General features: G+C 35.8%; 1 protein-coding gene across 1 annotated transcript; it reads right to left on the bottom strand.

The window, feature by feature from the left end:
* Positions 1-2,987: 2,987 nt before the first annotated feature.
* Positions 2,988-8,320, bottom strand: MS3_00008983 (uncharacterized protein; the record flags this gene model as incomplete). The annotated part of the gene is made up of 4 exons (XM_035729576.2): positions 2,988-5,362; positions 5,404-5,472; positions 7,160-7,225; positions 8,179-8,320. The coding sequence occupies 4 exons, from the start codon at positions 8,318-8,320 to the stop codon at positions 5,217-5,219; spliced, it is 423 nt and encodes a 140-aa protein (XP_035586385.2). The 3' UTR covers positions 2,988-5,216.
* Between the last annotated feature and the right edge of the window lie 9,104 nt (positions 8,321-17,424).

Below are 17,424 nucleotides of genomic sequence, written 5' to 3'. Positions count from 1 at the left end.
TCAAATTCCTAACCCTAACCATCAACTACAAATCATAATTCTATTCCCCCATATGCTAGTTTATAATCTTCATTTTGTCCTAATTATTAGGTGGACACTCTCAAGGCCACTTTAGCGTCACTCAATGGTCGTTCATAAAATATGGTCTCACCCTTTCTTCTTCTTCTTCTTTTTCTACAAACTAAGACTTCATCTTACGGTCGACTTACCATATCAGTAGATACATATTACCTTATAATCAATAGCGTCAAGTTTATTATACTACTGAAATGGTTAAAAGTAAGACTGAAAAAAAAAGAACTTCATTTCAATAAAGTCACAATCATACAATTAATTTCACTATATAACAGTGAAATGTTTCATTCTGTTGTTTACTACACTATTATCTTCAATCAATAGCGGTAAACTATTCTTTTTGAAATAGACAATCACTGTCAATCATTACATAATATAGAAATGGAATAAAAAAGAAAAAAGAAGGTCTCCTTTTCATTTAAAGTAAACATTTTTTTTCTTTTATATCTTGAATAACTTTATATAGAGATGTAGTCAAGCCTAGACGACAAATGGTTCAGAATTATGTACTAGACAATGTTATTGTCTAGAATACATATTTGTTTATTATAAGGTCATATCAATGATATTTGACATCTTGTATAAACAATATTATTATATTTGGCAATGAGATATACACGTTTGAATTTAAATATTGAGTCATGAATTGGCTCACACATCTATCTAATTCAGATTATTTTGTTTGGCTTCTCTGCACTTCATTCTCTCCTATTATCTGTTCTGATCAATGATTGTAAGAAATTCATTCTGATATTTAACTTACTTTATTCCATTATTCACTAATGTGATTAAAGTCGATGATTATATACGAGAGTTGGCGGTATGTATATCTCGATGACAATCAGAAACGATCTAAGTGGATTGAGATATAGGACCAATAAATTGGTAAGCCTGTTGATAACATTAAAGGGCCTAACATCAGGTATATTATACGTTGTTATCATTCAGTTCGTCTGCAGCATTATCTTGAAATGAGACAAGCACTGCCTGCACCTATTGGGGAGGCTTAGTCGAGAAAAGCTGTCTAAACAGACCATTGTCGAATGTTCGTTGACCAATAACCTCTCTCATTCGTTGCTGAACCACTTTGCAGCCCAATGTTTTGGAAGGGTTCGTCTATTATTTGTCAACCGGCTAATGCTCCACACCTATGAATAGCGATTTTTAAAGTTTCTCAATGTTGCATAACATCGCTAGTACACATACTGGATGTGGCGTATTTTTTAAATCACGCGGTAGTGCTTTCACCACCGAGAGGAATTGTACATGTAGTTCTGTCACGCGTGCTCGTGGAAGCCAGCTTCTGTGTAGCGGAAGCAGACTTCTATATTGTCGGGATAGAATGGCACCAGCTGAAGGATGAGAGGAGAAAGGGATTTAATCTTGAGTGACTTGAATGTCTGATCCATCTGATAAAGATATAATATACCAATACTACTACTACAGTGCACGCTACTTATCTGGACATATATAACTAGTGTATAACACCAGTCAGTAGTGGAATGCCTGATAGTAGAGGATTGAGAAGATCAAATTGAAGAGAACAGAAATGTGAACAGAGGACAATTGTAATAACGATGAAATTTTATAAAAGACTATTTATGTAAGATTTGCAATTCATGTATTTCGCCCTAAATTATGAATTGATCTTCCTCACCTGAATTCTCGTTCACTACACTATCACTGTTACTAATACAATGCTACGACTTCTTCATCATATCAAATTCTGATTTAATAGTTGAGATCATGAGTCAATTGAAGCTAGACCACAATGGAAAACCTAGAAGCACTGGATGGCCGTTTCGACCTAGTATGGGACTTCACAGCAGTGCACATCCAAGACCCCACTCCAGAAATTCGAACCCACGACCTATTGGTCTCGCGTGTGAATGCTTAAGCAACTAGACCACAGAGCCGGCAGGTATCCAACAGTTTTAATGTCCAACTTCAAGTAGTCCACGAAATTGAGCGACGCATCCACCATTGACATCAGTCAGTTACTCTCACAACAAACCCGGCTGAACTCCACCCATCGCTGATCTAAATAAAAACATATCGTTTAGTGACGAAATAATTTATTGTGAGAAATATTTTGGGAATTATGACCTTGTTCAATAGTTTCTGAAATTGAGATATAAAATATTTACAAATAGAAGTAATAGATTTCTAGGTTTAAATGATTGAGATCATGAATCAATTGAAGCTAGACCACCATGGAAAACCTGGAATCATTGGACGACCGTTTCATCCTAGTATAGAACTCCTCAGTAGGGCGTACCCACGATCTCACCCCGCGAAATTGGAACTCAGGACCTATCGGTCGCGATTTCGTGGATTGGCTGAAGTTAGACCTTAACATCGTTGAATAATGGCCGGCTCAGTTGTTAAGTGGTTAAGCATGCGCGCATGAGACTGATAGGTCCTAGATTCGAATAACGTGAGGCGGGATTATGGATAAACACTGCTGAGGAGCTCCGCAATAGAACGAAATGGCTGTGTAGTGCTTCCAGGTTTTCCGTGATGGTCTAGCTTTAACTGACTCATGAATTTAACTATTATATGAAATAATAATGTCATTCTATTCATTTGTTCAAATGAAACTTTAAATTCATCACATTTATTTACATAATGGCATTTGGAAATCTCATCGAGAATTATATATATATATATTGATAGAGTTTTATTTTCTAAGCTGGTTGGTTTGGTCGTTGGGGTTTCATGGTCATCATCAGCATTTCCACCTGATGTTTATACTGATGTAGTTCAGAATAACGATGAAAGCTCCACGATCAAACCATCCAGCTCAGAGAACAAAACTCTATGAGAATCATCCACATTAGGTACCAATCTTCTCCACCCTTTCAAAAAAATATATGTATTATTTGTTATATATTCAAAGGTACTAAACGATAATTTCTTACAAAAGTTTATACTTTTGAATTATTCAATTATGTTGAACGTTTATCAAATTTCTGTAGCATCACTTAGAAACTGGTGATTGACTACTAATTTCTTCAAGAAGTCTCCATAAAAGTTGATGATAAACTAAAAGTTTAGAAAAGAAATAAAACGTTTATGTTATAACTTGTGCCATATGTCCCTATCAATGTATAATGTAATCATACCGCCAATTAGAGAACAGTGATTTATCGACTGGATCAAATGACATATAAAACATGTACGAGTAATCTAGCGTCCTTATCGGTCCTTCTTCCTGCTTAACCGCGCCTTTTAGAGTCCAGAACACCAATCTCAACTTCTGCAATCTGAATCATGTATTTCTAACATACTGGGTTTATATACAAACCAAACAGACTACATCGTACCATAAAATGTGAAACAACATTTGTACAAGATCCAGCCAAAAGTGGCTGTGAATGTGGGAGATAGTAATTGCTAGACTGGGTATAACTCAAGAATGGTAAGTCGTGTAATAACAATTCATAGATCAAAATAGAGCTTATGATAAGAGGAACACGAATATGAATAGCTTAGTCATTTAACAATTATACAATAAAAATATATGTATAGTATTAATCCAGAAATAGATTGCAACAGTTACCATTCATAATCCTCATCGGGATATAACATTTTATGATTGAGATCATGAACCGATTGATGTTAGACCGCCGTTGGAAACTAGGAGCACTGGACGGCCGTTTCGTCCTATTGTGGGAATCCTCAGCAGTGAGCATCCACAATATGTATGATTATAGTATAGCCTATGAATCTAAGAGAGGTCGGTGATACTTATTAATATCATTTAACCCACTGAGCCGGCATTCAATGGTGTTAGTGTCTAACATCAACCAATCCACGAAATTGCGCGACCATCTTCCATTGTACTGAGTTAGATACCTGTCTCTACCTGACACGGATCAGATCCACTGATCATGGCTTCTCACTAGAACTCCGAGAATTACCTCACGAAGCTAGTCGGCCGTCCAGTGCTTCCAGGTTTCCAACGGTGGTCTAACATCAATCGGTTCATAATCTCAATCAAAAACTTAATAATCCCCACAATCCCTATTCTGGTATATAACAGTTTAGTACACATAAATGAATAATTATTATTGACGTAGGATTAGGGCAATTTATAGTGAAATAAATAAGGTGTAAAAAATAGTGAATGCGAAGTGTAAATCGATGTTCTAAGGATGGATGAAGTGTTTAGTTGTGTAGACAATTCAATTATGAAATGGCCATTGTTCTAGATGAGTTTATTAGCAACTTCCTTTTGTAGAAGGAAGTTTTTCAATTATCCCAAAAGAAATGAATCACTTTGTTTAAATGACTTAATTTGTGATTAAATGTATTGTTGATCTTTATGGCTCCCAAATGCCTTGGCACGGCCGATATGGATATGGAAGATCCACATAGGGGAGTTGGAAAACCCCGATTCCAAAACAATGGTGTACATGGGTTCCGGGATTTTGAAGGAACAAATGGCATATGAACCAATTGTTGGTTACTGGCTACCATGAGACTGCATCTCCGAACATTGCTCTACTGCCTTGTGGATCACACCTTTAGGTCAAAGGCTCCGAGTGTGGTCCCCTAAGGAAACCACTTGCTTCGGTTTGAGCAACCGGGCAGTATCATAGGCCATACACAAATCAAGTGACTTGTGTGGCGCATATGTATCCGGTGCCTTTATCTACCAATATTTCTGTGTTCAAATAAATAATAATAAATTACTTTTATGCTACTCTATGTTGATTCTTATCGTTTCTTGATATCTGATCAGCTGATTGATTAACTATTTTCGTATACATTGATAAATTATATGTAAATCTTTGCTTTCATTGACTACAGTTTATCATGAGTTGTCTGATTTGAGAAACATCTTCCAGTTGAATTCATGTTCGTACTTCCACGTGTATATATTATTCATGACAGCGATTTCAAACGGTTTCATTCTACTATTGCTCTATATGTATGAGTACATGTATCGGTAGACTAATATGGTTAGACATTTTCAACTTGGTTGAATAATACAATAAACGGTGCTTTGATATTTCTTATTATTTGATCTGATGAGATGAAATGGAATGATTTTGTTAAGTTGAGAGAAGTAATAATTCGAAATGAATCTCTTTTGATTGATTGAGATCATGAATCGATCGATCTAAGTTAGACCATCATTGAAAACCTGGTAGCACTGGACGTTTATTTCGTCTTAGTATAGGATTCCTCGGTAATGCACATCTACGATCCCCCTTGGCCGGATCAATCAAAAACTTAACGGTCTTCACAACTCCATACTGAAATGAATTTGTTAAAGAATCTAAATTATATATGTACAAAGAAGAATAGTATTTCCCTTACATAGTTCTTTATTGAATGCTCTTAGATAATAGAATCGTTTTGAAATTAAATGTTCGATCACTTTGATATCTGAAATAACATAAATATAATTATAATAGCCTAAAATTTCTAACAAATATCAGTTTATATCAAAGGGTTTTTGTGGTTGAGATTATAAGTCAATTGAAGCTAGACTATCATGGGAAACCTGAAAGCACTGGACTACCGTTTTGTCCTATTGTGGGACTCCTCAATAGTGCGCACCCACGATGTCGCCTCGTGGGATTCAAATCCAGGACCTATCGGTCTCACGCGCGAGCGTTTAACCTCTAGAACACTGAGCTGGCCACTATCCAACAGTGTTTATGTATAATTTGAACTAATCCACGAAGTTGAACGACACATTCACCATTTACATCATTGAGTTACTATCTCACAACAGACCCGGTTGAACTTCACTGGTCACTGATTCTCACTAGAACTCCAGGAAATACTTCTTGAAGCCAGTCACTAGTGAGCATATGTTGATTCATTTCAGAAGGTGTTTTGTGGATATTATAGTAATTTCAATGGTTCAATGAGTTAATTGAAGCTAGATCGCCATGGAAAACCTGTAAGCACTGGACGGTTTATATGAAGAATTCTATTCACTATACAATTATGTTCTTTCAAGGTATGTGCAATGGCACGCATATGTAAATTGACAAATGCAGTAAGAAGTACTGACAAAGAGGACCTGTTAAGTTTTTTTTGTCTGAGTGAGCAGTCAGTTTCACATAATGTCCTCAGTCTTGCTGATGGATAAGTTACGTTCAATGCGGACATTATCCTATGGTTAATTATACCAGTGATTTCATCTCCTTTGAAGCGTATATATAAGAATCAGTTTTTCTTATCATCTGAATGGTATTTAACCTGTAGGTTGGTTTTGGCAAACGTCTTCATGAATTTTGCTAGATATGCATTTCCACATAGGGAATTTGCAACGAAAGCAAGTACTTCTTCAAGGCTTTCCTTCGAGAAAAGTTTACGAACGCCATCGCAATGTTTTCGTACAAAACCCATTTTGTATCTAATCAAACAGAATCTGTTGTGATTAGATAAGCTCCATTTCAGGTGGTTTTGCGTTAAATGTGTCTTAATGATGTGGGTGATTTTCTATGAACAATAAAATATACGATTGTAAATCATGTATAAGAATGTGTATACAAGTGGGAAACAGACATATTCATTAGGAAAATTTACCTCGTATATTGTTAGAAGTGGGTAACTGACAAGTCTCATTTCTGTAGTCATTCTCCAATTCTGGATCGGTGTGAGAATGAAAGGACAAATGTTACAGAATTGCTCAATCTATAAACAATAAGTCAACTATCATTCATTATCACTATTTTAACGAATAGAAACGACGTAGAAGCTACTAGATGAACAGTCTAGATGGACGCTTCTCATATAGAATCAATCACGTTGCACACAACTCAAATAAGTAACCTATTATCACCAATACATGGAATTTCACGTGTCTGTGATTCGCACAACATCGATCAACATTGAATCATTGAGTGATTCATCACACACAAAGTATCATCAATTTCAAACATTTCAGTGATATATTTACTTTGTACACTTCGAACAATCTGATTAAAGTCATAATAGACAAGACATTTCATATGAAAATTAATGAGCATTTCCAGCAATATACACAAAACACATCATCGTTGAATAATTCAAAGGAAACATAAGTGTCAAACACTCGTTAGTAAGTATTCACACTTACTTGTATAAACTGACTGTTCTTCAGTCAAACACGCCTTCATTGTATCAGAATTTCGAACAGTTGTTCCTACAATTCAATAGTCAAATAAGAAGGTTTACATTCGGTAAGATTACAGAACCACAACTATGTAGCACATAGAGTTCGTCATCACAGACATTCAACCACATTATAGAAACATTCACAAGTAAATGGAGTGTTGATGTCAAGTATATTAAATGATGATTGTGTTCCCATACAAACTACACTTATCATCAACACATTTCAAATATTGTGAAAATGTTGATGAAATGGCATGAATACCGTTTCAGCTGTCAAACACGATCAGTACACTGGAGGAAATTACACATACCATGTATGTTTTCTTGTATTCTCATTTCATTGATTAACTCTAAACATTGAAGGAGAAGAGAATGTAAAGTAGCAATGAAACACATTGAGTGAGAGATAAACTCGAGTGATAAATCATGTTTCACTATTCTATCATTTATTTATTTGCTTATTTGTTCCAAAATATTTTATTCGTAATTTCATTACATCATTCCGACGATTGATGTGAGAATTTGGCGACAATGATCGAAATACAATAATGTTGAGATGCTTATCACGAGACTTGATACGAGGCAATATCGGTATTTGTATTGGTGTGAAACCACCAGTTTGACATGTGCCCATTCAACAAACTCTTGGTGTGTGTGTTTGTGTGTGTGTGCGATCACCTCATCTGTATGCATAATTGATGTGAGTCGGTCGGATGTTGAGTGTGTTCGTTGTGAAACACTCAAATACTGTCGAACTCCATGCACACTGTTGCAATGTGTCATGTTACATGTTCTACAGTTGAGTCTAGCTCCAAATCCCATGTCTGTATGATAAACACCTCAAATTTTCATATTAATAATCAAATCATCAGATGCATAAATACTTCACACACACATCATCATCATCGTCAACAACAACAACAATTTGCAGACGATCAAATTCACCAATTCCGAAGTGAAATACATTCGGTACACACTGACCTCCCATAAGTATCTTTTGTTCGATAGATTGATAAAGTTCACTTCTGCACATCATATCTACAATCATGAGGTAAGTTTGTTTGATTAGTTCATATTTCAACATACATTGATCAATTGATTGATGTTCAGTTGACAATTCCATATTGATTTTATCTGAAATGTGTACTAGAATTATATTTGTTATCTTTAAACAATAAATGATGAATGTTAATTTGGGTCACGGCTTCTCACTAGAACTCCAAGATTGCCCTCAAGAAACTAGTTACTAGTGAGCACATTGTTATTATCAATATAGGGTGGTGGAGATTATGAAGTGATTGATTGAGATTATTAACACGACTGATGTTAGACCACCACCGGAAACATTTAAGCGCTGAACGGCCGTTTTGTTCTATTGAGGAATTCCTCAGCAGTGCAGAGCCATGATCACGCTAGCGGGATTCAGCCTATTATCCCTATTTATTATCTTTAAATTTACGTTTTATGCTTAACATTTGAGCTTCATTTTCTCTGAAATTTTCAATTTCTTCTTTTATGTTCTCTGTAAATTAGGTAAAAGAGAATTGAGAATAGATAGTATATGAAACTAATATTATTCTTCACTTCTTAATAAATACATATTTCATAAACATAGTCATTTCTTCTTATAACTGTTTGGACCAAAACTACTAAAATTCAAGGAAGAACCATTCCAAGTACTTTTACGATAGCTAATATTGGAAGGTAGTATGTGTGAATTGTCCTATTCAAGGATTTTTCAGCCGAACGTATATTCATTGTGACTGTGAGGTTGAGTAAAACGAGATCGAATCAGTCAGGGAGCATTAGTTCCCTCAGGATTACAAGTACACCTTGCTGACGAGCACCAACTGGCATAAAATCTAGGTCCAGAGTTTCCTGTTGACTACATACAACCACCATCTCATCTCAACATAGTGCACGCGATTTCGAGCCACCTAGACTGGTGGCCACATTGCAACTTGGTTGATAGGATTCGATCTGCACTATGAAGAACCTAACACGCATGACGTCGATCACCACATAGTGATCAACCAATTGTAAATACATCTCAGTCCTACAGAAGGTCGGTCGTTGTCCGGATTGCTCAGTGCTAATGTCTCTAACTATGAAGTTGGGTGATACAGGATCGAATCCATATATTCATTCTTGTGTTAATTCTCACTCTGAAACTCGAATCCGTCTACCATTTGATTCAATATGATCAAATAATTGTGATGAATTCCGTGAAGTCATAAAAACATAAATGTCAACAGTTTCTTTTATCAAATCCATAATATAAAGATAAAACATTTGAAAGGGAATTTTAATTCTTTAAACTAAGGCATACGTTCTGAATTTTGGAAGTTGAACTCAATATCATCTTTTTTCATTATCAATTTTTCGTCTGTAAAAAAATGAAACAATCATTCAGTCAAAATGTAGATCCTTCACTGTTTTATACATAAAAATAGTATCTGATCGGGTTCTGGGTTGAAGTCTCACAAGGCGAGATTGCGGGTGCACACTGCTCAGAAGTCCCATACTAGGATGAAACGGACTTCCAGTGCTTCCAGGTTTTCCTTGATGGTCCAGCTTCAATTGATTCATGGATTCATTTCAACGAGTGATGTTTAATTTAATACAAATTAGAAAAAATACAAACAAAAAGTTAGTTTTTTTCTGAGAAGAGATGGATAATGACTGGCAGTATAATCCAAGACGTGCGTTTCGTCCTGTTTTGGGCTCGTCAATTGGATGTACTTGCACCTCAGTGTTAATGTTCACTGCGGGACTCAAACCTAGCACTGCTTACTTTAAACACTATAGCGTTGTTTACATAGCTTCTTTGTCCTGATAACCACTAGCTTGTGAAATTGTGTGAAGTTTGAGTTCATTTTTGTATTGGTTGTTTGAATCTTTCCGTATATGTTTAAGATTATCACTTACTTATTGAGATATATGCATCTTATGCAGATTGCCTTGATATTGCCTTAAATCACAAGCATTGTAAGCAGAGATGGATGGTTGATAGCAGTGTATCACAGGAAACGCGTTTCATACTAGTTGAGACACCTTTGCATAAGTCAGTGGCTAACGGACACACAGTAGCTTAGTGGATAATGCAATAGCGTTTGAAGTGAGTGGTACTATGTTCGAGTTCCAGGGTATACATCAACTCTGGAATTCTGATATTTTGGCCAATGAGTTCTAGATAACACAAAACGCATGTCCTGGACTACATTTCTAGCCAATATCCATCTATGCTTATAATACTTGTAGCTTAAGTTAATACGAATCAATCTGCATAAGATGCACATATGCCAACATGAGACTGATCAGTTGCAGTCCTAAACATTAATGGGAAGACATAAACAACTATAACAAAAATGAATGCAACCAGTTCCTTATATTGACTTACATTTTGATAAACGTTTAGTAATTTCATTGGCAATGTTTAATTGAAATTCATATGTAACTGAAATGACAAATTAGAACAATAATTGGATATATACTACTGATAAAATAATCACCATTAGTGTTAATTAAGTAGTTAATTTCGATTTATCCGAAAATTAAATCACTTGTTATATACACTGTACACAGTATGAATAAAGTTGAATAGGAACAATTGTAGTGTATGCTACTGATGTTGACAGTGATATAAGTAGTATGTGTATCATTGATCGAAAGTGAAATGTCTGGTGGTAGTAGAAGATTAAGATCTAAGGAAAAAGAACGACATCAAACAGTGATTGATGTGGAAACGAAAGAAAAAAATCAAGTCTGAGACGATTGATAGACATTTTGCAATTGAAGTATTCAGTGCATGGTTCTTAGATTTTATAAAGATTTTCTGTGATGATGTATTCAAATACATTCGACTGTCTTCATTTATGTACTCATTCATTACAGTATTTATTCATCTGAAAATGTTATTCTTTGGAAAATCTGAACAAAAAAAAATTCTACTTACATAATCTATAATTGTAATCTCGAAGATGGCGATATTGTTTCGAAATCATGGTACGTAATGGACGGACAACTATAAAACATGAAGTTCACACTGTTTAAACCAGGAAATGAATATTGCTTTTATGATACATGAAACATGATCTATCTCTCTTAATATTGATTAATTAGTTGATAGGGACTATATTACTTTGAATCAAACATTCGAATAAAGCGGTCTACTTGAATATCTGGGCTATGTGTTCCTGTCAACTAGATATTTCAACAGGTTATCTGTTTACTTATTTGTTTAAACTCATCAATATACCTATTAATCGCATAACGTATTCAAGTGCATTTGTGAAAAGTTTACAACATTTCAATGTACAAGTTACGATAATGTACAATCAGAGACATCGTGGTTACTGGTAGACAATATGCATATAGTTGAATTCATGAGTCAATTGAAGCTAGATTACCATAGAAAACCTGGGAGCACTGGATGGCCGTTTAATCTTAGTGGACGGTGGCGGAACTTCGTGGATTGGTTGAAGTTAGACATTGAGATCGTTGGGTAACGGCCGACTCAGTTGTCTAGTGGTTAAGCGTTCTCGTGCGAGACTGATCTGGACTCGAATATTGCGAGGCAGGATAGTGGATGCGCACTGGAGTCCCATACTAGGATGAAACGGAGGTACAATGCTTCCAGGTTTCCCATGGTGGTCTAGCTTCAATTGACTGATGAATTCGAATATATTTATAATATATTATTCAGTCTATTCAACTTATTTATATTCATTATATACTATACTAATATATCTTCAAAATACCTTCCAACTGAATTCTTTCATGAAAGTAATTCAAACTGATTATATGTTTATGATTTTAAGTATTAATAGGCTCGTAAGCAATTGATGAGATACAAATGAAATAAGACAGAGTGAATTCATGATATTCTGTTATAGTCATTGTTAATGAATTAAATATAAAACGTTATCCATTAACTTTAATTTATCTCAAATACATAATTAAATATTGTGGTGATCGACTGGATCATGAAGAAGTCAACATCTGGTCGGAAGCATGAGATACAGTGGACAGATACGATACAGCTCGAAGATCTAGATTTCACAAATGATCTGATTCTTCTATCGAACACACAACAACAAATGAAGGAGAAGACGATCAGTGTGGCAGCAGCAACCTCAGCAGCAACAGGACTCTACATACACAAAACGAAAAGCAAGATTCTCTGATACAACACATCATGCAGCAATCAAACTACACTTGATGGGGAAGCTTCGGAAGATGTGAAAACCTTCACATATCTGGGCAGCATGATTGATGAACACGGTGGATCTGATGCAGATGTGAATGCGCGGATTGGCAAAGTAAGAGCATCATATAACCCATCGAACTACATCTGGAAATCAAAACAATTGTCAACCAACACCAAAGTTAGAATTTTTAATACAAATGTCAAGACAGTTGTACTGTATGGGGAGGAAACCTGGCGAACTACGAAATCCATCATCTAGAAGATACAAGTGTTTGGTGACAGTTGTCTACACGAGATACTTCGGATCCGTTGATCAGTCACTATCCGCAACAACCTAGTGTGAGAGAGAAGAAACCAGATTGCAGTTGAGGAAGAAGTGATAAAGAAGAAGAAGAAGAAGCGTTGTAAGTGGATAGGACACACATTGAGGAACGCGACGAACTGCATTGCAAGGCAACCTGTCACTTGGAATCCTCAAGGTGAAACGAGAATAGGAAGATCAACTAACACATTATGCCGAGAAATGGAAACAGACATTGGAAGAATGAACAAAATTTGGATAGAACTGGAAAGGAAGGCGCAGGTGAAAGTGACCTGGAGAATGCTGGTCGGCGGCTTATGCTCCATTAAGAGTAATAGCCGTAAATAAGTTAGTAAGTAAGTAATATGGTATTATAAAATGTGGATTATTCAAGTTTACCTTTTCTAGAATATGTACTATGTCCAATGCATGTATCCTTCGCATATTTAGAACGTATTTCTATTAAGAAGTGGAAAAAATGTTCATTGAAAAGTTAGTATAGATTTAGTTTTATTTTTATAGAATTAAGTTTAGATAATTCTGTTCATTATTTAGTCTATTGTTATGAATTAAATAAGATGAAATGATGATTCATGAACGAATCAATCAGATTTAAGATAACAGGTCTTGAATTTTTGGCGCGAAATTTATTTATCTATTTGGTAAAATAGCGTTTTTTGGCGAGTTAGTTTTCTACGGGATGGGGACGCTAACCCCATGCCCAAACCTCCTCCTTTACCCAGCTTGGGACCGGCAGCAACCCTATAAGATACTCAACATCCATTGGCCGGATACCATCAGCAACAGCCTTCTGTGGGAGAGAACAAACCAACTTCCAGCTGAAGAAGAAATTAGGAAAAGACGATGGAAATGGATAGGACATACATTACGCAAATCGTCAAACTGCATCACGAGGCAAGCCCTAACTTGGAATCCTGAGGGGAAGCGAAAAAGAGGAAGGCCAAAGAACACATTGCGTTGGATAATAGAAGCAGATATGAAAACAATGAATTACAACTGGACGGAGCTAGAAAGGATTGCCCAGGACAGGGTTGGATGGAGAACGCTGGTGAGCGGCCTATGCTCCTTCACGAGGAGTAACAGGCGTAAGTAAGTAAGTAATTTGGTAAAATAATGTTTTGACATTTTAGCTGATGACAATTCGTGATGAAAGCCATGAACCTAATTCCTAACCTTAGCTATCAACTGTAGATCATAATTCGAATTTCTTACACTGGTTTATAACCTTCATTTCAATAAACTTCTCTAATATCTGTCAAATGTTTATCAGTTATCTAATCAAGATCATTCATGATTGATTGATCACTGAAGGGTGAACAATGTCATGTGTGTAAAGTCCTTCTTAGTTCAGATCGAATGATATCGACTAAGTTGCAATGTGGCCACCAGTCTAGGTGACTCAACACTGCGTGCACTATGTTGAGATAAGATAGTGGTTGTAGGTAGTCAACAGAAAACTCTGGACCTAGGTTTCATGCTACTTGGTACTCGTCAGCAAGGTGTGCCTGTAATCTTGAGGGAACTGGTACTACCCTGACGGATTCTATCCCGTGTCACCCAGCTTCACAGTCAGAGACGTTACCACTGGGCTATATGCTGGCCGCAACCCACTTCCTGTAGGACTGAGATGTAATCACAATTGATTGATCGCTGGGTGGTGATCTGTGTCATGTGTATCAGTTTGGTCGCGGTTGGATAAGAAAGATGTTACTCAGTGGAATGATATTGTCTAGTTCAGTATTTATTTGAACACACTATAGATGATACTATAAGGAAATAATTTCTATATTTTCCATAAATATCATAGGGGGAGAAAAAGGTCGTTGAAGTCTGTCATTATCAAACACATTACATGAAATAAAATTTGTTGTTGGATACATAGATTGTGTTAATAGTGACATTGTAGGTGTAACGGAATATCATTTAGATTGATTAATTAGAAACTGTGCATAAATCAAATCACGCACTACGGATCATTGTTGAGCAACCAATTGAATGGAACTCATAAATATACATCAACTTCATTGATTATGAGAAAGCAATTGACAGTGTGGATAGGAGAACCATATGGAACCTTCTTCGACACTATGGTGTACCTGAGAAGATTATCAACCTTATCCGGAGTCAGACAAGGCTGTCTACTCTCTCCCTTCCTCTTTCTTCTGGTGGTCGACTGGATTATGAAGACCTCGACATCTGAGGGAAAACACGGCATACAATGGACAGCTCAGAACCAATTAGGTGATTTGGACTTTGTGGATGACCTAGCCCTCCTATCGCATACACACGAACGAATGCAGATAAAGACAGCCAGTGTAGCAGCTGTCTCTGCACCAGTAGGCCTCAAGATGCAAAAAAGGGAAAACCAAGGTCCTCAAATATAGCACGGAAACCAGCAGTCCAATCACACTTAATGGCGAAACTCTGGAAGATGTTGAATCCTTCACATATCTCGGAAGCATCATCGATGAACAAGGATGTTCGGTTGCAGACGTAAAGGCGAGAGCTGGTAAAGGAATGGCCGCATTCTTGCAATTGAAGAACATATGCAACTCAAAACAACTTTCAACCAATATCAAAGTGAGAATCTTCAATACGAACGTCAAGGCAGTTCTACTGTATGGAGCTGAAACTTGGAGAACTACTACAACCGTCATCAAGAAGGTGCAAGTATTTATAGATAGTTGTCTGTATAAGATACTCAATATCCATAGGCCGGATACCATCAGTAATAGCCTTATGTGGAAGAGAACAAAGCAGCTTCCATTTGAAGAGGAAATCCGGAAAAGACGTTAGAAGTGGATATGAAATACATTACGGGTGGAGAGTTCTGATGGGCGGTCTATTCTTTCTTATGAGGAGTAACAGGCGTATGTAAGTAATCAGAAAGCATCAATTTCCTTGTATTCAAACTGAACAACTATTTGAACAACATCCAACTGAAGAGTTCAAAGTAGGACAAAACAAATGTCCTAGATTCCACTATTAGCCAACATTCATCGTTGCTTAGAATGGTTTTATTACAATTACATATTTCATACAATATGAATCTACTTCAAAATCACAAGTTGTTAGTAGTAAATTTCAGTATTATATTACATAAGTATAAAAATAAATTTACGTTTATATGTTGATTGTTGTTCATTGTAACAGTCGATTAATTTCGAACTTTCCGGTATTATTACTCCTATGAAATATTATTAAAATAATATGAACTTCAAATGAGAATGTATTGTGTACATCAAACTGTTGGGATGATCCAGAAAATTGCTTACAAAAGACAAGCAAACATCAGGAAACACTAAGAAGCATTTCATTCACTCAGTGTTCACTTGAAGTCTTAGCCAAAAATATCAAGGAAGCGAAATGTCACATACAAAGGCTTTGATTGGTTGACTGCTACACTGCTACTATGTTTAGTAGCATTCCAGAATCTTTTAGCAACCCAAAAACATTTAAAATATTATAAAACCCCTGTATTTTCTGTATTAAAATGAATCATGGAGTAAACTACTTCTCGCATACTTTGAGTCTTCTCTTTCATGTTCAGGTCGCTATCTAGTTCTAGCTTAGGGGTTACAGAATAGCTTAAGGAGACGAATATAGCGTTCAATCTGCAAGACTTATCACAAACATTAATTGATCAATTACTCAGAATAATGAATCATTAACAAAACAAAATGATGATAAACTGATGAATGAAATATAATGTGAAAGGAACTAATGATATCCATCTTGTAATTATTTTCACTCCGCCAGGTGCCTCTTTGGGGCTATTGCCAGTCCCAAGCTCAGATAAAGTAGGAGGATTGGGTATGGAGTTAGTGATCTCATCTCATTAGAAAACTAACTTGTTGAGAACAAAAACATCACCCAGAAATTGTAAATATTCTATTGAAATGGTCAATACTGTTAATGTAAATTATGTAATACTAACTAATGATTACCATATTCATTTACACCATTTTCTATAGTCTTGATTATTTCTACAAAGATGTTAAATAAGAAGCGATTACATTTAAAGCTTACCAAAGTATGTATATATATATATATATATACTTGATTTATCAGTATTACGAACAGAATGTTTGCCTAATTAGAACTGCAACTGACCAGTCTCTTATTGACATATATTGTATCATATGCGGATTACTTCGTTATTGTCTGAAATAACAAGCATGGATGGATAATGGCTAGGATGAGGATTTTGCCCTATTCGAGATTCATCAACTGAATATACTTTCATCTCAGAGTTCATGTTCAGTCCGGAGTTTAAATTCATCAAAGTTAAGAATAATTTGACAATCTTATTTAAACAATATTCATTGAATAGACTTGAAGAGTTTCAAACAATTATAATGCATAATATAAAGACACTTATCAGTATGGAGTTGTGTAGATTATTAAATTTTTGATTGAGATCATGAACACGATCGATATTAGACCACCATTGAAAACAAAGAATCACTGAACGGCTGTTTCGTCTTATTGTGGAACTCCTCAGCAGTACTCAGTGAGCCCGCCGGGGTTCGAACTCAGGGCTTTCGGTCTTGCATGTGAACTCTTAACCTTTATTGTATGTAGACAAAGTGACAAACACATAAATATAACTATTCAAATTTATACGATAATTATCAATATAGGATTGTGGAGATTGTTAAGTTTATCGATTGAGATCATGAATCGATCCATGTTG

The sequence above is a fragment of the Schistosoma haematobium genome, chromosome 5, assembly GCF_000699445.3.
Source record: "Schistosoma haematobium chromosome 5, whole genome shotgun sequence".
In the NCBI taxonomy this organism is placed as follows: Eukaryota; Metazoa; Platyhelminthes; class Trematoda; order Strigeidida; family Schistosomatidae; genus Schistosoma; species Schistosoma haematobium.
Note: the sequence above shows the minus strand (reverse complement) of the source record. Positions and strands in the feature narration are given on the sequence as shown.